Below are 19,010 nucleotides of genomic sequence, written 5' to 3' on the forward strand. Positions count from 1 at the left end.
ACTTTCAGTTGAATAACAAATGTGCTTTACACTAGATCTTTCTAATGTAACAGAAGATTTAAATATTTATACATATATATATATATACACACAGTGGTGTGAAAAAGTGTTTGCCTCCTTCCTGAATTCTTATTCTTTTGCATGTTTGTCACACTTAAATGTTTCAGATCACCAAACAAATTTAAATATTAGACAAAGATAACACAAGTATCTTTGTCTAATATTTAGTACATTAAAACATAAATTAGCTGTGGTTTATCACATCTTTGGAATCCAGGAACAAATGAGAAACAAAGTAATTGAGATCTATCAGTCTGGAAAAAGGTTATAAAGCCATTTCTAAAGCTTTGGGACTCCAGCGAACCACAGTGAGAGCCATTACCCACAAGTGGTGAAAACATGGAACAGTGGTGAACCTTCCCAGAAGTGGCCGGCCGACCAAAATTACCCCAAGAGCGCAGCGATGACTCATCCAAGAGGTCACAAAAGACCCCACAATAACATCCAAAGAACTGCAGGCCTCACTTGCCTCAGTTAAGGTCAGTGTTCATGACTCCTCTATAAGAAAGAGACTGGGCAAAAATAGCCTGCATGGCAGAGTTCCAAGACAAAAACCACCGCTGAGCAAAAAGAACATAAAGGCTCGTCTCAGTTTTGCCAGAAAACATCTTGATGATCCCCAAGACTTTTGGGAGAATACTCTGTGGACTGACGAGACAAAAGTTGACCTTTTTGGAAGGTGTATGTCTCATTACATCTGACGTAGAAGTAACACAGCATTTCAGAAAAGGAACATCATACCAACAGTAAAATATGGTGGTGGTAGTGTGATGGTCTGGGGCTGTTTTGCTGTTTCAGGACCTGGAAGACTTGCTGTGGTAAATGGAACCACGAATTCTGCTGTCTACCAAAAATTCCTGAAGGAGAATGTCCGGCCGTCTGTTCGTGACCTCAAGCTGAAGCGCACTTGGGTTCTGCAGCAGGACAATGATCCAAGACACACTAGCAAGTCCACCTCTGAATGGCTTAAGAAAAACAAAATTAAGACTTTGGAGTGGCCTAGTCAAAGTCCTGACCTGAATCCGATTGAGTAATGGCTTGATCTTAAAAAGGCGGTTCATGCTCGGAAACCCTCCAATGTGGCTGAATTACAACAATTCTGCAAAGATGAGTGGGCCAAAATTCTTCCACAGCGCTGTAAAAGACACATTGCCAGTTATCGAAAACGCTTGATTGCAGTTGTTGCTGCTAAGGGTGGCCCAACCAGTTATCAGGTTTAGGGGGCAATCACTTTTTCACACAGGGCCCTGTAGGTTTGGATTTCTTTTTCCCCTTAATAATAAAGACCTTCATTTATAAACTGCATTTTGTGTTTACTTGTGTTATCTTTGTCTAATATTTAAATTTGTTTGGTGATCTGAAACATTTAAGTGTGACAAACATTCAAAAGAATAAGAAATCAGGAAGGGGGCAAACACTTTTTCACACCACTGTATGTGTGTATGTGTATATATATATATATATATATATATATATATATATATATATATATATATATATATAATTTGATTACCCCCTTTAGTGCTTTTTATACCCTCCCTCAGTGGGATTCACCAAATGTGATTGCAGTCACTTCGTTTCAAAAGGAGGGTGGACTTTAATCGGTTAGAATTTAAAATGTTTTTAGCTGCACCTTACGGACCCCCTAGGTTGACATGGTGATTATTTTTTAATAAGGCATGGCTACGAATTAATACACTGAGGCAACATTGAGGCCAAGAATAACTATATTGCGGCCATGAGTTAAGCTCCTTACAACTTGTGGGCTTAATATAATAATTTGTGGCCTCAATATATTATTTATTGGCCACACCTTAAAAAATAATCACCATGTCACCTCAGGGGCTCTGTAGCACATTATTTACAATACTCACAGGTCAGAAGAGAAAAGACAAACAGGCAAACAAAAAAATACCCAACACGTTTTTTTTTACTTAATCTTATAAGTAATTAATTGCGTAATTAAATAAATACTAAATGTATTTACTATTACTACTATTTACTATTTACTATTAAGTTTTGTATATGTGAGTGTATCAACTGTGCTGCTGCCCCCTAGCGGCGCGGTGAGGAAGAGAACGGGCCCAGGATGATGACGGCATCTAAAGAGCGACGTGAAGACCAGCGTGGAGCGGCTGAAACACGCGGATTATTTCATCTACCAAAATGGTGAAAACTGGAAAACTGCGGTCCGGAGCAGCTCAGAAATTAAAACGATGGAAGAAAGGACACAGCAGCGACTCAAATCCGCAGACGAGTCGTTACCGTCAAGCAGCGAGAAGCCGCTTTTTCAGCCGCCCCTCAGGTAAAGACGAGCGCTGCTGCTGCCGCTGTTTACGCTTCACAGCTGGCCTCAGGAGCACGAGGCGAGAGTTACAGTTAGCCTTTAGCTAGTCGGGTTGTTTTACTTTAGACGTTAATACACGCTTTGACTACTCATACAAATAAACCACAATTTTGTGCGACTTGTGCAGAATTTGGACAGCAGGGTTAGTAGATTTGGCTTTACAGTAGAGTGTACAGTGATGACTAAAGGGCTTAAAACCTCCCACAAAAAGAAGGAAAAGTATGTTAGTAGAATACTTTTTCTGCTAAGCTAAGTTTTTATATCAGATCGAAAACTCCAAGTTCCTAATAGAGCTACAGTGAAACCTTTACATATAGAATCTATGTACGATATCAAGTTTATTAGCTATTCTTTTCTTTTTGGTATCCGTTTGGTCTGAAGTAAAAGGAAAACGCTTGAAAATGAGACGTGCGAACAACAGCAAAGCAGTCCAAATGCTGTCATCAGCAAAACAAAATCAAATTCGACAGAAGAGTTGAGAACTAAATGTCAATGACCAAAAGTTAGTAGTTGAGAAGGATTATTTTCTAGAGTACATGCTTGAATATAAGCAAACACCTGAGCATTTGAGAATAACCATTACATCTAAAAATATTAGACATTTCTATTAAGAATGTTAGAAAAGTATGTTTTTTAGGTACATGAAACTTCTTATTATTCTCCTTCTGTGTACCCAAGTATTCTGTGTCATCATTTGCATTACAGGGAAAAGTGATCTCACGGTTGATGCTCTAAAACTCCATAATGATCTCCAGGCGGGTCGTCTGGAGAGAGGTGGCGATGGGGCAGGCGACGCCATGGAGGATGCCCTCACTGAGAGGACCTCTGGGACATTTCTTAGTGGACTATCAGACTGTTCTAATCTCACCTTTAGAAAAGTCCAGCGTTACTGGGAGTCCAACTCTGCTGCACACAAAGAGGTTTGTGTCCAGTAGAATTAAAATGTTTTGATGTGATATGATTCTGTGCATCACTGCAGCCCAAATAATGGAGTCCACCGTTAAACACTGTATCACACTGTTAAGATGCTGGTTATATGTTGCTCTACAGATCTGTGCTGTATTAGCAGCTGTCACAGAAGTGATTCGCTCTCAGGGAGGAAAGGAGACAGAGACAGAATACTTTGCAGCTCTGGTGAGTGGGTCTGAAATGTAAGCTTTTATTTATTTTAAGTAGAAATGTACTATAATATCAGAATCATATTGTTATCAGCAGATAACTGCTTTAAAAATTGTTAGCATTTAACAATGTTCAGATTTGATGAACATTTCAAACTGATTTGTATTTATTGTCCTCCAGAATGGTAGAATGTTTAGGTGACACTTGGTCACCTAGCTAAAATGTCTCCATTTTTTTTTTTCTTTTCTTTTTACTGCATTTGTAACCCTCTCCAAGTAAATGTTACATTTCTCTGTAATGCTAATTCTGGTAGATATAGTCCCAAATTTAGCAGTTCATAAACGTTTGTATGTCTTTATTTGCATTTCAAATTTATGTGAAAAATTTTGGACATCAGCATCGGCCTACAATACTCATTTTGGTTTATCGCTACTTTTAGATGAATTAATTTCGTCTTTGCTCCATAGTGCCATGTTTCACAGGCTGTTCGGGAGTAAACAGATCATTATAAATAGTAGGTGATGCTCTCAGGTTTGTAAATTGGCCTCAAAATCTCCTTCCTGTGACAGATGACGACCCTTGAAGCGGTAGAGAGCAGTGAATCACTGGCTGCTGTTGCTTACCTACTGAACTTGGTAATGAAGAGGTGGGTCATGCTCATGTTTAGTCCATATAATTTTTTTTTTTTGTTTACTGTATACAGCATGGTGGTGGTCATCTGATTCAGCCATTCGAAAACACAAACTTTCACAGGTTCTGGTGAGCCAGAACTATGCAAAGTGTGGGTGTAGCATCAGTGTCAACATCAGGCTCTGGCCATTGATGTGATTTCTGTGTCCGCTCCATATATTTGCTCATTTATTGTGATCAGCTGAACCTTTTGTCAGGACTTGTATGGTCTGACCAAAAAGTAGGCTCCCATATGGTGCACCACATCCACTATGTGTCATGTTTAATGTTGACGTCCAGTTGTGTTGGGATTCACTAGTCATAGCTCACAAGATTCAGGATGTTTGTGGGTTTAAAAAACAGGTTATAGCACTGCTTGTGTGCCATTGATTCTTTACCCAAAGTGGTTTTTGCCTGTGGCTCTGTAGGGTACCTGCTCCAGTGCTAATAAAGAAGTTCTCAGACACAGCAAAGGCCTTCATGGACATCATGTCAAAACAGGCCAGCGCAGACTCTGTGTCCTCGCTACGATGGGTATGTACAGTATTGGCTGGTCATTTAAGTAGGGTTATTCAGACAGCTTCATTTACTGCTTAGCATTCCCATGCATATTGCTTTTTAACTCACCTTTTAAGTCACTTTTTCCACAACACTCCCCCACATTTGTGCAATCAAATATTATTCTGCAAAATATAAACACATACATGAATTACATTGGATGATACCTAAAGTCTGACTTCTGTGCACGTCATGTAAATCAGGGTCGTCTCACTGATGCATATAAACATCAAGCCCATGGAAATGACTTTGAGGTTCTGCTTTTTTGACTAAATTTTGTTCAGAGCTTTACTGATTCATCTCATTTTAGGTCTTGTCATGCCTGGCCACTTTGCTGAGGAAGCAGGATCTCTCAGTGTGGAGTTATCCATCCACGCTGCAGGTCTACCATGGCCTGCTCAGCTTCATTGTGCACTCTAAACCAAAGGTCAGCAGCAAACTACTCCACAGTTCTTGAATGAACCTTTTTAAAGCAATGTACACTTTTAAAAATAATGGTGACATAAGGAGTTCTTCGAGGCGACACCATAAACGTTTTTTTGTAAATAAAATTTGAGTGTTTTAAGTTATTGATCATATATGATGTTGATTTGTTATTGCTGATGTCCTGTGTGTTCCAGGTGCGTAAAGCAGCTCAGCAGGGTGTTTGTGCCGTCCTCCGTGGCAGTGACTGCATGTTCTCAGACAATGCCCCGAGCCACCACCCTGCTGCCGTCGCTACAGCCAAGTACTGCATCAAAGAGATGGAGCAGGCAGGAGGTAGACAGATTTCTGTCCAAGCTAGCATTCTTATCATCTGCAGCCAGGATGGAAGGGTCGTAATCATTTCTTGTGCTAAAAATGAATTTTGGTTAGTATGTTATGTCTTCTTTTCCCTTCCGACTGCTCTGATCAGGTAACAAGGAAGATACGACCACTCTACATGTGCTCGGGCTTCTGAAAGAGCTGATTGCAACGTTTCCTCTTAGCTCTGTGAAGTTGTGCTGTGAGACTCTTCTTCGAGTGATGACTCTAAGTCATGTGGTGAGGAACGTTACCTTTTTGTACAATACACATTCAGTGCTTGGATTTCTACATACTGAACATTGGAGTGCTGAAATTGATGAAGCTCATTCCCTTGTTGTTCAAAGCTAGTGACAGCGGGAGCAATGCAGGCCTTCCATAAACTCTTCAGTAGCAAACCCAGCTCCTCCACCATGTCTGCAGAGCTCAATGCCCAGATTATCACGGTAAATGTGACGCCTTCACAACCATACATACTCCTTTAGGTAGGGATGGGGTAAAGCTGCCAAAGTCATGCAATATTGGCTGACAGTTAATTGTCCTAAAAATATTTGTAATTAACAATTTAAATTGTCCTTTTTTGTTCATTGTTTGCAACTGTTAAAAAAACAAGCCAGTAGTGTCAAAATGAGCTGATTAGCCACCTTACTTTGTAGCTCATGTTTACTGTACCTGACACTGGTTGTGCTGCTGAATCAATACTGTGTGCAGATACTGTCACACAAATGTCTGCATTTACGCAGAATTCTGTGTAGAATCTAGCAAAACATGATCTTCTTAAGAGTGAAAATAGAAGCAAAAAATGCTCATTCTGCCAGTCTACATGCTAAAAACATAATTGACTGCATAGTTAACAAACATTACTACGCTGTGCTCAAAACATGTTAGAGCAATAAGTTAGGTTTTATGTTTTCATAAGTCTCTATGGTGTCTCAATGAATGCATTTACTGCTTTCTAGTAATTAATATTTATTCATCACAGCCCAACGCACCCAATTCACATTTTGTTTGTTGCAGTATAGTATGGCTGAAATCTGATGACTTTGGAAAATGATTGCAGTTGGTTTAAATAATTGCGATCCTCTCAAATAATTGTGATTAGGTTATTATGTAATAAAAAAAATCTGAAGGCAGCTTAGTATTTGTTTATGTATTTGAGAATTGAAGAAATCAAATTAATCAAATCAAGTTATTATGATAATTCTAGTTTCCACTCACACCTTTCTGGATTTCTCATGTCATCTCTTTTCACACTGCTTTTCTGTGTCCTAATCAAATTCCTGACATCCCACGGTGCTCCCCCCAGGTTTGTGTCAGACCAGTGGAAGACACTGGAACTGCAGAGAATATTGGAATAAAAACAGCTGATATTGTCTCTCACTTCAGCCAAATGGCTTCATCTAAGTGGAGCTAGATACACACTTATTGTAAACAAAAAGATGTGACTCTGAAAATTCAGTTCTGTTATTTTCTGTAGGTTAATTGGTGGCATGTTAAATTACAAATGCCTGAAACACAGATGTATCACAAAATCAATGGAACAGTCTCTTCTTATGCTAGCTGTATGCAGTGAATGAATGTTAAACCATGTGAAATTTTGTCTTTCATTCATAACAAAAAAATTGTGATATTCAGTGAAACGTAGTGCAGTTAATCTAATAACAAACATTTGTAAAGTGCTCATCCTGCATTCAAGGCCACATTTCCTGAATGATCCATAGTAATTTTTTGGGGGGTGCTTAAGCTTTTTATCTTTCTAACTTGGCTTTCTTCTCTGTTAGGCTTTGTATGACTACGTCCCCAGTGAAAATGACTTGCAGCCTCTGCTAGGTTGGCTTGCAGTCATGGAAAAAGCCCATGTCCATCTGTCTAGGTGAGCGTCATTGCTGGATTTTTGTGGTTGTTGAGTTACGCAGTATCCCCTTGGAAAAGTGATTGTGTATGTGAGGCTGATATATGTGATGTTTAGCTTACAGAGCTCTCTGAGTCTGGGTCATCTCCCTCGGCTCTTCTCTACGACTATGTCCTGTCTCCTGTCCCCACACGCACAGGTCGTCACTGCTGCCACACAAACCCTAAAGGTAACCTTGGCGCTCTTATGCTTCTGTACACTAAATTCGTTTAATTGATTGAAGCGAAGCAAAATTCTACAAGATTAAATCATTTCTTAATGTGAATAGTTTAATTAACTGTTAAACAGTCCTGTACATGTGTGTTTCAAATGTTACCATATGGTGAGTTAGCTTGATAAGAACTTTCACATCCTAGACCCTGATCAACGATTGTGTGGCGCCTCATATGGCAGAGATTGGGCCTGTTCTACCCAGCACATCTACTGGCAATGGGCTTTACATCTGTAAGATGTTCCGGTGAGTTTGTACTCAGCGTCATTGCATTTATCCCAAATGTGTTATACAAGTGTGATTAATTTAGGGCTGCAGCAACTAATGAATGTTATCGTCAGTTTCTATGATTTAAAAAAATAAATAAATAAATAAAGCAGTGGCAGTGAATCTTATCAATTAGTATGATTTTTGTGCTCCTGATTGACATCATTTGACTAAAAGCAGGCAAACACAACCCTAGATTAATCCCAAAAGTGTACCCTTACTCTCTTTCTCTGTTGCTCTCTCTCGGTCTTACTTGCGTTGTCTTGCTGTTTCTTGCAGTGTTGTCGAAGAAGGTTTATCATATCGCTTCCATGCTTCATGGCCATTTGTGCTGCAAATTATTGGCTGCTTCTACAGAGCTGCAGGAAAACAGGCCCACCCTATAATGACCAAGGTAGGAGCTTTTACTGAGCACTCCAACCAAGTTCTGCTGCAGTCATATAGAACAGTGTATTCAGTTTGATGGCTGTGGGAAGTATCAATGGCTTTAAGAGGATGGTCTCCACTGAGGCACCGTGTTAATAACTTATTCAGAGAAGATTATCCATTCAGCTAATTCTCTGATAAGCTACTGCTGCTGATCCGCCTCTAGACACTGATGGTGTGTTTGTATTTGCTCTCCAGAGTCTGCAGTCCCTTTGTGACCTGCGGGCCACCCCACGGTTCCCCTTCTGTGGGGAGCTGGACTTGGCCATTGGAGGGGCGGTGGAAAGCATGGGCCCACATGTGGTCTTGGGTGCTGTCCCCTTGCTGATCACTGGCACAGAGTGAGTCATGAAAGTGCACAATCACTGTTTTGGTCAGTGGATGACTGGAAAAATCACCACAACAGCAGTGCAGTAATCAAACATCCATGTTTGCTACTCATGATAAATTACCTCCTTAAAGTACAGGGTTGTTGTTATTATTTACGTATTAATCTTAAAATTGTACTTTAGAGCCGAATACTTTCATGATTTATGTCAACATTCGATCATTTAAATTTTGAACAGGCATGGTGGTGCAGCTTATACACAGTGCAGTGTGACGGGATGAGTAGTATTTTAGTAAACATAAATCACAAAGCAGGTTTAGTGCTTTTTTTGTCATTTTAACATGCACAAACCTGGGCTGTGCATGTTTGAACCTATAGCAGGAGCACAAAGCAACAATTTAGGAGAAGGAAAGTGGTAAGGATGATATGGATGTAATATAATGGTGCATGCTAGCTAGCTAATAAGTGCTAATGTAAGTAGCGTATCGTATGGCTTAGCAGTATGATTATAATATCATGACAAATTAGATTAAATGTCATAATATGCTTTCTTGAGTATATTGTGGATATTGTCAGTGCTTAAACACTGACCATCTGCATGTTTCATCACAAAAAGGGCATAGTTAGTACTGTTCAATTAGATTTAGTGCAGTGCAGTGTATAAACATTGAATTGTATTTTTTTAATAGGCCTGGGTGATATCTAAAAATAATTAGCGTAATATTTTCTAGTCAAAAAAATTGTGATTATCGATAATCGATAATATCAATATCCCCCCAGACAAATACACACTGTCTGCTGCAGCATTTGACCTACTTTCTATTCTATTTTTTTGGTTATTTGCTTTTTAACAGTAATAAAATCTTTTAATTAAAACGACATATTAAGTAATTGATATTGAATTACCCAACATCTTTTGAAAGCTACTTCATCTGTCATTATAATAAATGTTGGAGACACATGCGTTCATGAACTTCGTGTGTAGTTGACTTGCATGTTAATAGTTCCCCCTGCTGGAGAAAATTCAGACTGCAAGCATTCATTAAAGCCAGGCCATGAGCTTTCCATACTAAAAAAACTTATCATTTCAGCAGTTTTTTCATAATTGAGCTGACATGTTTGCAAGCTGTTTAACGGTACATTGGTCCTCTCTTATTATCTCTGTTCTTTTCCCAAAACGCTGTTTATTGTCTTTTACACATTACCATGGGGTTACCTGTCCATCATGAACGATATCCGATAATATCGCCCATGCTAGTTCCAAGTGTTCCAACGGTGTTGTGATCTTATTTTTGTCATATTGACCACCTCTAGAGTGCTGTGATCTGTTGTAATACCAGCAGACTCAGTGTCCTGGAATTATTCACTAACTGTAAAAGTAATATGTTATAAAAATTATGTAGTTATGAGAGCAAGGAAAATGCAGGCTCACTTCAGGGCCCTTGCAGTTTATTAAATGATAGACATTCAAAGTTCCACAACTGGAAAAGGTACCAACATATATGTAATTTTTCTTTGGCATTTGCCCATTAGACAGTTAGAAGCTTGAGCTGTAGTAAACATCATTTTTCAGCTCTGCGAACACCCTTTGAGTTCGACCAGTAGACCGTCATCAAATTGAACACGAGGTATTTCTAGATTTTAGAACATTTCGCATGTTTAGCTGTTCATATACTGCATTAGCTCATACTGTTAAATAATTAGTAGGATAATCTTCTGGAATGTTTCCTCTATTTTTTGCTAGATGAATGTCAGCTTGTATGGGGTTTTAACTGTAAAGTTTGTGTGTTTTCAGTGATGACCTGGAGTTCCCACGCAGCTGGCTCATCCCTGTCATCAGGGACCATGTGAAGAACACCCAGCTAGCATACTTCACCTCTTACTTCCTTCCACTGGCATCAACACTAAAAGAGAAAGGTTAGTGACCCCACCCACACAGTAGAAAAAAACACCACAAAGAGAACTCTATTATATTGAGAGAGCTTCCATTATATTGCCCTCTACACGTGCCGTTTTTCAATCTGTTGATTTAGTAGTTCATGTAAAATGGTTCAACTCATGCAGAATGCTTGAACCTCTGAGTGTTTTTTTTGTGTGTGTTTTTCAGCTGATGAATTGGAGCAATCAGGACAGAAACTGATTGCAAAAGTATATCAGACATTACAGTTGCAGGTAAGAGAATTATGCAGTTATACTCATTGCTGAGACTCGGCTGTTAATTCTAAAATGAAGTCATGAGAAGGTTTTAACTTTGTTAAAAATATGCTGTACTTAGGTTTATTATTGTTTCCTGTGACTTAGATCTGGACGATGCTTCCCGGGTTCTGCTTGAAGCCCACTGACCTGGTCGGTTCTTTTAAGGGCATTGCCCGATCTCTGGGCATGGCCATTACTGAGCGCCCTGACCTCCGAATGTGCATCTATCAGTCTTTGCGTACAGTCATCTACAAGAGCTGTGAAACAGGTCAATTACTGTTTGTGTGTGTGTGTGTGTGTGTGTGTGTGTGTGTGTGAGAGAGAGACAGTTGTAGTTGTTTTAATGTGTATCTCTGCATATATTCATTCATTCACACTCACTTAACCCAAGTGACTGTGATAAAGCATGTTCTGTATGTGCTTATGTTGATCATTTTTTTGTGTTTCTGTTTGCAGAGGAGGAGAAGGCTGAAGTTGGCCGTTTTGCTAAGAACTTCCTGCCCATTCTGTTTAACATGCACACCCAGCAGCCCACACCTGGAGAGAGCGACCCATCCAGGCTGGCTGCACTCGACACCATCAGAGCCTACCTGACCATCACTGACCAGAACGTAAGCAACAAACTGTTTTCTGCTTTCAGTGGATTTGGAAGTTAATGTACATTATAGAACTATGTTCATTTGAGATTTTAAGTGGTAAGCGATCTTATCTGTGTATTGTGCTACATTTGCAACATTTGCACTTTGCCTGCAGTTTGAATAATAATATTTTCTCATCTCCCAGATGGTGAGCTCATTTCTGCAGAAAGCGTTGGAGAGGCTCGTCAGTCCAGACAGTTCTGAGTTTACACGGTAACTACATCGTCACAATTCTCACATAAGGACTCATTACACTGTTTCACAACTGCTGGGTCAGTCTTTTGGATACAGTTTTTTACATAGAAGCTTGCGAAAACCATGTAAGAAACCAGGTCTTAATATTTTTATGTTTAAACAGTATATGTGTTGCTTGCTTTGCATTTGGTAGCTTCTATACTATGTCAGAACTACACAAGCAGCAGAGGAACACTGTTACTTTCCTGGTTAGGGCTTGGAAAATAAGTCATTTAGAAAAATCTCTAAATCAGGACGAAATGATAAGTTTCTTTATTTAAAACCATGAATATTTTACAGTGATATTCTGTGCATGTACAGAATATTGTACTTTAAAATATTAATGCGTATTTTAAATCATGAATATTATTTATCATGTGCTGCATTGATCCACACTAAAAAATTGTTTGTACTGCTTGTTTTTGCATTTATGATTAGAAGAATATGTCAGATGTCTAAGACGGTTTGTTTGTGTGCTGCTGTGACCTCATAAACATTTAGGCTGATGTTTCTGTACCAAAAAATTAGAAGGCACTTATTGCAACCGCTCCGTGTTCGAAGAGATTTTGAAAGAAATGGCCGAATGCAGCCATAGGAGGGCGAGGCTGCAGCGTCAAAGAACAGTTAAAAGCCTGAAAGCAAAGTTTTAAGAATCTGACAACACGAACCAAAGAAGTGGCCACGCCCTTTTTACGGTGAACTCGAACACATTCTGGGTGATGAGCCCAGCTGTCAGTCAGTGAATCTTCATGATTGCTCCTGTGATGCTAGCAAAGATGAAACTGAAAGCTCTGGGAATGACTAGCGTTCGTTAGCAGTCATGATTGTTTACCTCTGGGTGAACCATGCGAAGCAACGTGAAGGGCCACTTTTTTTTTACCTGCTGTGTAAATGTAGACTTTAAGTCTGGCTTTTAAAAAAAAAAGATAACTCAGCTGTTACTGCTCCTTGAATTCGTTTTTTTTTTTTTCTTTCTTTTCCTTTCCTTTCTTTTGATCGTTTTAATAAAATAACGCATTCATGCGAAAGTTTCGGTGCTTTAAAAATCGGTCTGCTTTTTAAGCATCCATTGAAAATGGACTTGGTGTGAAAAGACTTCACAACGACTAAACATTAAAGTGTAATTAAGAATGAAAAATACTGTCTCTGTTGGCGCTTTCCCTCTGTAGCAACTTGTCAGTGTGACAGGTCTACTCCCTGCTGTCGGTGTGAATGTAAAATCAGGACTGGAGTTTCAGATCATGGCTCGGATTGCTAAATGCTGTTTCATGCAAAATGGAAAGAAAAAGCATTATAGATTAGTGACTAGTTTAGTTTTTTTTCTTTCTTTTATATGATTAGAATGGGAAATTAGTTTCCTATTGTTATGAGTTTTCTTATTGGGCCAAAGTAAGAAAGTTTGCTATTATGTTGTCATATTTGTGAGGAGATGAATATAAATAGACATTTTTTCCTTTATTTTGCTCAGGCTTACAGTGATGGATTTGGTGGTGACAATGGCTGCATTTGTGGATGAAGCAACCATGAGACAAACCTATGAAATAATCAAACCCCACTTGGCGGTAGGAGCCTTTAATTAGCTTTTTTAAAACGTGTCTTATCTTTTCTTTTTATATGGTGGTGCTAATGTTTTTATTAATGATTTTATATGTCTGTACTTACCTGCCCAGAGTAAGGATTCTGGTATTCAGAAGAAGGCATACCGGGTGCTAGAGGAGATGTGTGGAGGGGAAAAAGACACATGCAAGAAGTTTGTCCTGGCCAATCTAGAGCAGCTCAAACTGACCCTGCTGGACAGCCTGAAGAGTGCCTCCTCACCCGCCAAAAGAGTGAGCGCTCCATGAAGACATCACTGTCTGAGCACATTATGCTGAAAATGTTGAGAAGCAGTGGCATTTCCATTTTAATCTTACAGAATTTGAATTTCTCTATTCTTGTACAGCCCAGACTGAAGTGCCTTATTCACATTGTGAAACAGCTGAATGCAGAACACAAGGACTTCATCACTACCCTGCTCCCTGAGGTATCTCTCACATACAGTGGGTTTCCACCAATCTAGTTCAGTTATGTTTATATGAGTTTGTAACCTCGGTTTATGTCTTGTGTTAGGTCATTATTTGCACAAAGGAGGTGTCTGTTGGAGCCCGCAAAAATGCCTACTCTCTCCTGGTGGAGATTGGCAATGCTTATATCAGATTCTATGGAAACTCCAAAGGTAGGTTTGCAGCTGTGAATCAAAAAGCTTACCTTTACTTCCTTTACACTGGGTTTCAAATGAAATCAGTGGTAAGGACAGTAGCAAACAGACTTATTTTAATGAATAAATTTTATTCAACATCTCTCATGCTGCACCATGCTACACTTAATTCAGTTAATCATTGTGATCAAAGATGCAGTTGGGAAGCGTTTAGGTATTGACGATGTCCACAATATGCTCAAAAAAAAAGCATGTTGTGACATTGTGACATGTCACAGTAACAATAAATATTGTCATATTACACAGCCCTAGTCTTTTGTCCTATCTCTTGTGCCAAGCTCATGCAAAACAACAGGTGACTTGCAGTCATTTGTTTACATAAATCATAAATGATGTGTGTCTATTGAGTTAAGCTCACCAATGGATTGATGAACAGTCACATGGTTGTTCTCATTATGTGGTTTGGCAAGCAATACACCCTCCAGTCTGGCAAAATAGAGCATCATAGCAAGATGCAATCCTAATTTGTTTCAAAATGGATTGTAATCAGTGTACTATAAGACTGGTGCCTGTGAGAGAACAGCAGACTGTCATTGTATGGAAAGGATGGCTTAGTCCTTTTTCCTTGTCAGCTGACAGAAATGCTAGGCGGTGGTGGGCCTGCAGCTTGAGAAGATGCAGACATGACCCATGTGTGGCATTTTATTCGTATGTGTAATTGATGACTATTGTGTGACAGACGATATTTAGGTAGTAGGAGGTGGGAATTGACAGAGGTAAAAATTGAGAGAAAAAATTGGGTAAAAATAATCTTTTGTTAATATATTAAAGTTTTAACATAATTCAATGGAAGAACACTCTTTACATTGTATTGATTTTGGGGCTGAAATATTGATCACTTCCTTGTATGTTTCAGATGCTCTAAATGAGTACTTGGGTCATGTGTACATTGGACTTACTGGCTCAGTAACAATGATTACTTGCACAGTGCTTGCCCTCACCAGACTTATTTATCAGTACAAAGGTAAGCACAGCATGCTTTATCCAACAGGGCGATTAGTTCGTCTTTTCTTTACCGAAGTTGTTTCCTTGTAATGGTTTGGTGATACTATGAGTGGCTGGTTTGACTGTGAATTTAATGTCATTCAGACACCTTGGATATGTCATCACTGGAGCAGCTGTTGCACAATGTGTGCTTGCTGCTCTCTTGCAGAACACGGGAGATCGTCAAAGCCTCTCTGGCCTTCATTAAAGTCGTCATCTTTGTCCTGGATGTGAAGGTTCTGGCAAGCCATGTGACAGTTATTGTAAGTTCAGAACCTACAATTGTGAACTCAGAGCAAAACCTTTTTCTTCCTTTTTTCTCTGTCTGCTAATTTTACTGGTTAATGAGTTTCATTTTTTTATAACAGTGGAACAATTAGTATTTTTTGTTTTTCTTTCTTAGATGGAAGGCATTGGCAACATGAAAGATGATATGAGAAGACACTGTAGGACGAAGCTGAAGAACATTTTCACTAAATTAGTTCGCAAGTTTGGGTACGCTTTAGTACGCTGCAGTAATTTCAGTGCTAAACTGCTGTACTTCTGTGTTTCGCTGTGTTTGTTTTCAGCTAACTTTTCTGCTTTTTTTTCAGCTTTGAGCTGGTGAAGAGCATGTTACCTGCAGAGCATCACAAGGTTCTGGCGAACATCCGTAAAGCAGAGGCCAGATCGAAGAAGCGTAAGCTTCTGAGCAAGGATGAGGAGGAGTCCGACAGTGAGGAGGACACTCCTAAAGCCAAGACTGAAAGGTATACGCACCAACCATTGTTGCCTAGCGTGAGTCAGTTGGAGTAGGGCAGTAACTAACGGTCATTTCTATAATTGCCAGAACTGTACAGTGCAACAATGTTGTTGCATGTCTTAGGAACAATTAATCAGGGACAGGAGCATCAAATTAGCTTCAGCTAGATATCCTGTGCAAATATACAGTCCATTCTATATTTTGTTGAGTCTTAGTGCTCAAGGAATTTGTGGACAGTTATTCAGTCAGTTTTAGTCAAAACTGTCCGAACTACCCAGGTCATCTGCTCAAGTGTAGACTGTGCCACAGGTTCATTTCTGGAGTTTATGGTAGTTGTAGTCCATCAAGTAATACGAACACAAGAGAACAAGATGTTTGTAAACAAAACGTCTCCAAAAGACAAAGTGCCCAAAAGTTTAGTTTAGGGTTGTAATGTCATATTTAAAGCCAGCAACCATATAGGATATGCCTCTCTGGAATCAGAAGCTGAGGCACCCCTTCTGTGCCTACTGCCTTTGCTATCTTTAGTCTATATCGGGTTACAGTCTGTGTACAGTCTAAATTATTGTATTTAATGGACCTGAAATACATTTTACATGCTGCTTATGTTTGTGCCACGGTTACAATATTAATGTTACTCTTATTGAGAGACTTTTTACAAGCATTTTTTTTATTTCAGTAATGAAATGTAATTTGTGCTGCAACACAACTTTAGCACTAGCACTAAGTACTCAAAAACATAATGTACAGCCCTAATAATTGCTTTTATCTTGTTAATTAACCATTAGCCTTTTAGTTCCTCTCCCTTTTTTTGCTGCTGCTATAAATTAAAATTCTGTTCGTGAGAAAAGATTTCATCTGGACAATGAAAAGGATCACCCCTATATCACCTTCTGTAGTTTACTGTATTGTCCACATATTTCACATGAGAACTGTAGAGCTTTATGAAATGTTTTGCTTCCTTATTTAGTAAGTAAACAATGCATCAACAATAAAATTACGTCAGTATTTCTTCTCAATTAATGCTGACTAATAATTGACTAATTGTCCCAACCATAATGTGGAGAGATGGGAGGAAGTGCAGTTTCCTATGTCTCTTTTTACCCTTTTGCTTTGTGCCTACAGTATTGAGGACATTCTGGCAGAGACGGACTCTGACGAATCTGAGGACGAAAAGCCTAAGAAAGGGCAGAAGAAACCGGTGAAACAGAAAGCACAAGCCTGGCTGAAGGAAGGTGTGTCTGATGATCCACTCAACTTCCTGGACCCCAAGGCATCCCAGAGAGTACTCGGTAAGAGATCCTTTACAGCATATCAATTTGGATGATGTTTCATGAATGATGTTGGTCAGATGTCAAGACTTTGCAATTAGAGAAGAATAATTCTTATTGAACAGTACTGACTTTTGGCTGTGATCAAGCTAAACTGAGAGACCCTGCTTGTTTTTGTATAGCTACTAACCCTGACCTGAAGAAGACAGCCAAGGTTGACCATGGGTTTAAAGTGACATCAGATGGCAGATTGATCATTAAGGAAAATGATGAAGATGATGATGACAAAGGTACGTCATGTGGTTCAGTAGCTTCTCACAGGCAGATTTGAATATGTTAGTATAACCAGTTACTCTTCTTTCTACAGATGACAACAAAGAAATTGATGACATTCTAAAAGAGGCTGGAGTCAAAACTGTGAGTAGTTATCTTCTGTGTAGTTTTATATATGACCATTCAAAAGAACACAGAACTTCTTATCTCCTAATTTCTTCTTATCTTTCTTTTGAGTAGAAAAAGACCCAGAAGAGGAAAATGGAAGATGATATGGATGATGATATGGAGATTGAACCACAGATGAAATACAAAGGTAGAGCATTGTTTCAGTTTATGAGCATGTTACTAAAACAACTCAGAAATACTGCTTTCAAACAGTATTTTAGAAAACTATGCTGTTCTTTCTATGATATTAACTACTTGTTTATTTTTGACTCAGCTGGTGGCATTGGGATCCATAGGCCTCTGGGTGGAAGAGAAGAATCTGGGGTTGATTTCAAAGCGAAGGTAAATTTGGATCCCTCTAATAGTAGAAAAAAGGTTTGTTTGTTTTTTTGAATCACAGCGTCACAAACATGAAGACTGTACACACTGTCATTCTGTCATTGCAGAAAGGAAAAGGTGACATTAAAAAGAAGGGGAAGTGTGACCCGTATGCCTACATCCCTCTTAAGAAAGCACAGCTCAACCGCAGGTAAGAGCCATTTATTCTCTACTGAACATTTACCTTTACTGTTTTTGGGTTGTTTTTCTGATATGGTAACCTTGTTTTCACAGGAAAAAGGCCAAACTGCAGGGCCAGTTTAAAGGGATGGTCAGAGGAGCAAAGAAAGGTGCACAGTTGGGAAAGAAAATGCAGAAAATGAAGAGAAAAGCTTGAGGCAAATATGCACAAATGTGGATGGACAATTTTGATTAACTGTTTCAGTGAGGCAACAGTTCTTCTCTGATCGCTAGATTCTTCATCATGCTTTGTGGTTCTGCCATAGAAAGAAATCTTTGAAATCTACTGATTAGAGATTGCTGACTCCAGCTAAGTATATTCCCCTCATTGGCGCTTGCTATTGAAGTTCCTCTTCAAGTGTCAACCCACTCCTGCCAATTCATTTCAAGACTGGAATGGGTGGATTACACAGGATGGTTCTGTGTGATGAATTGTATTTATGTGTCTTACATATATGGGATGGAAAATAAATATTGCCACATGTAGAACTTTTTCACTTGTGTGATCAGAGCAATGTTTTAAATGGTTCACAGGCCTTATAGTATGATGTACCAAATATTTACAGTTTGTGTTGAAGTGCATAAGAATAAGGAGCCCCTACTCCCACTTAACGTTGTTCGATTTAAAGCACATTATATGCTTCAACTTCATATCTTTACTGCTTTCCCTAGTATGGCATGGCTGATTGTATGTATGAGAGAAACATCTATTCTCCTGCTCTGTTGGGCTTGGCTGTGGAGCTCCTTTGGCTTCGGTATTCTGGGATTGGATCATGGGCTTGAGGTCACTGTGGTGGTTGTGGCTCAAAGATTGCAGCTGGCCTCCAGACAATTTCCATTCAAAATATTTATCCAGCAGTAAAGTGCACAGACATTAATAACTCGTCTTTGTTTTTGAAGATGTTGCCTCTGACCAGCTAAGTTTGGCCCAACAAAGGTGGCATAACTGTCAGTGGGTTGCCTCCATATTCAGGGCATTGAAGGGGGAAAACTATTTGAAAGCTTTGAG

At 39.2% G+C, this 19,010-nt stretch overlaps 1 protein-coding gene across 1 annotated transcript; it reads left to right on the forward strand.

Moving 5' to 3' along the window:
* The first annotated feature begins 2,136 nt into the window (after positions 1 to 2,136).
* On the forward strand, positions 2,137 to 18,496 carry rrp12 (ribosomal RNA processing 12 homolog). Its single transcript, XM_036574143.1, has 34 exons — positions 2,137 to 2,365; positions 3,113 to 3,327; positions 3,458 to 3,541; positions 4,096 to 4,172; positions 4,624 to 4,729; positions 5,064 to 5,180; positions 5,374 to 5,512; positions 5,649 to 5,776; positions 5,884 to 5,982; positions 7,318 to 7,409; positions 7,506 to 7,617; positions 7,805 to 7,905; positions 8,206 to 8,320; positions 8,551 to 8,693; positions 10,476 to 10,597; positions 10,788 to 10,852; positions 10,982 to 11,144; positions 11,333 to 11,487; positions 11,660 to 11,727; positions 13,217 to 13,310; positions 13,419 to 13,577; positions 13,691 to 13,771; positions 13,858 to 13,963; positions 14,862 to 14,969; positions 15,095 to 15,252; positions 15,393 to 15,484; positions 15,583 to 15,738; positions 16,857 to 17,023; positions 17,185 to 17,292; positions 17,370 to 17,419; positions 17,516 to 17,591; positions 17,718 to 17,785; positions 17,890 to 17,972; positions 18,056 to 18,496. Exons 1-34 carry the CDS (start codon positions 2,227 to 2,229, stop codon positions 18,156 to 18,158), a joined length of 3,849 nt encoding a protein of 1,282 aa, XP_036430036.1. The 5' UTR covers positions 2,137 to 2,226; the 3' UTR covers positions 18,159 to 18,496.
* The last annotated feature ends 514 nt before the right edge of the window (positions 18,497 to 19,010 follow it).

Source organism: Colossoma macropomum, unplaced genomic scaffold (assembly GCF_904425465.1).
Source record: "Colossoma macropomum unplaced genomic scaffold, Colossoma_macropomum, whole genome shotgun sequence".
NCBI lineage: Eukaryota > Metazoa > Chordata > Actinopteri > Characiformes > Serrasalmidae > Colossoma > Colossoma macropomum.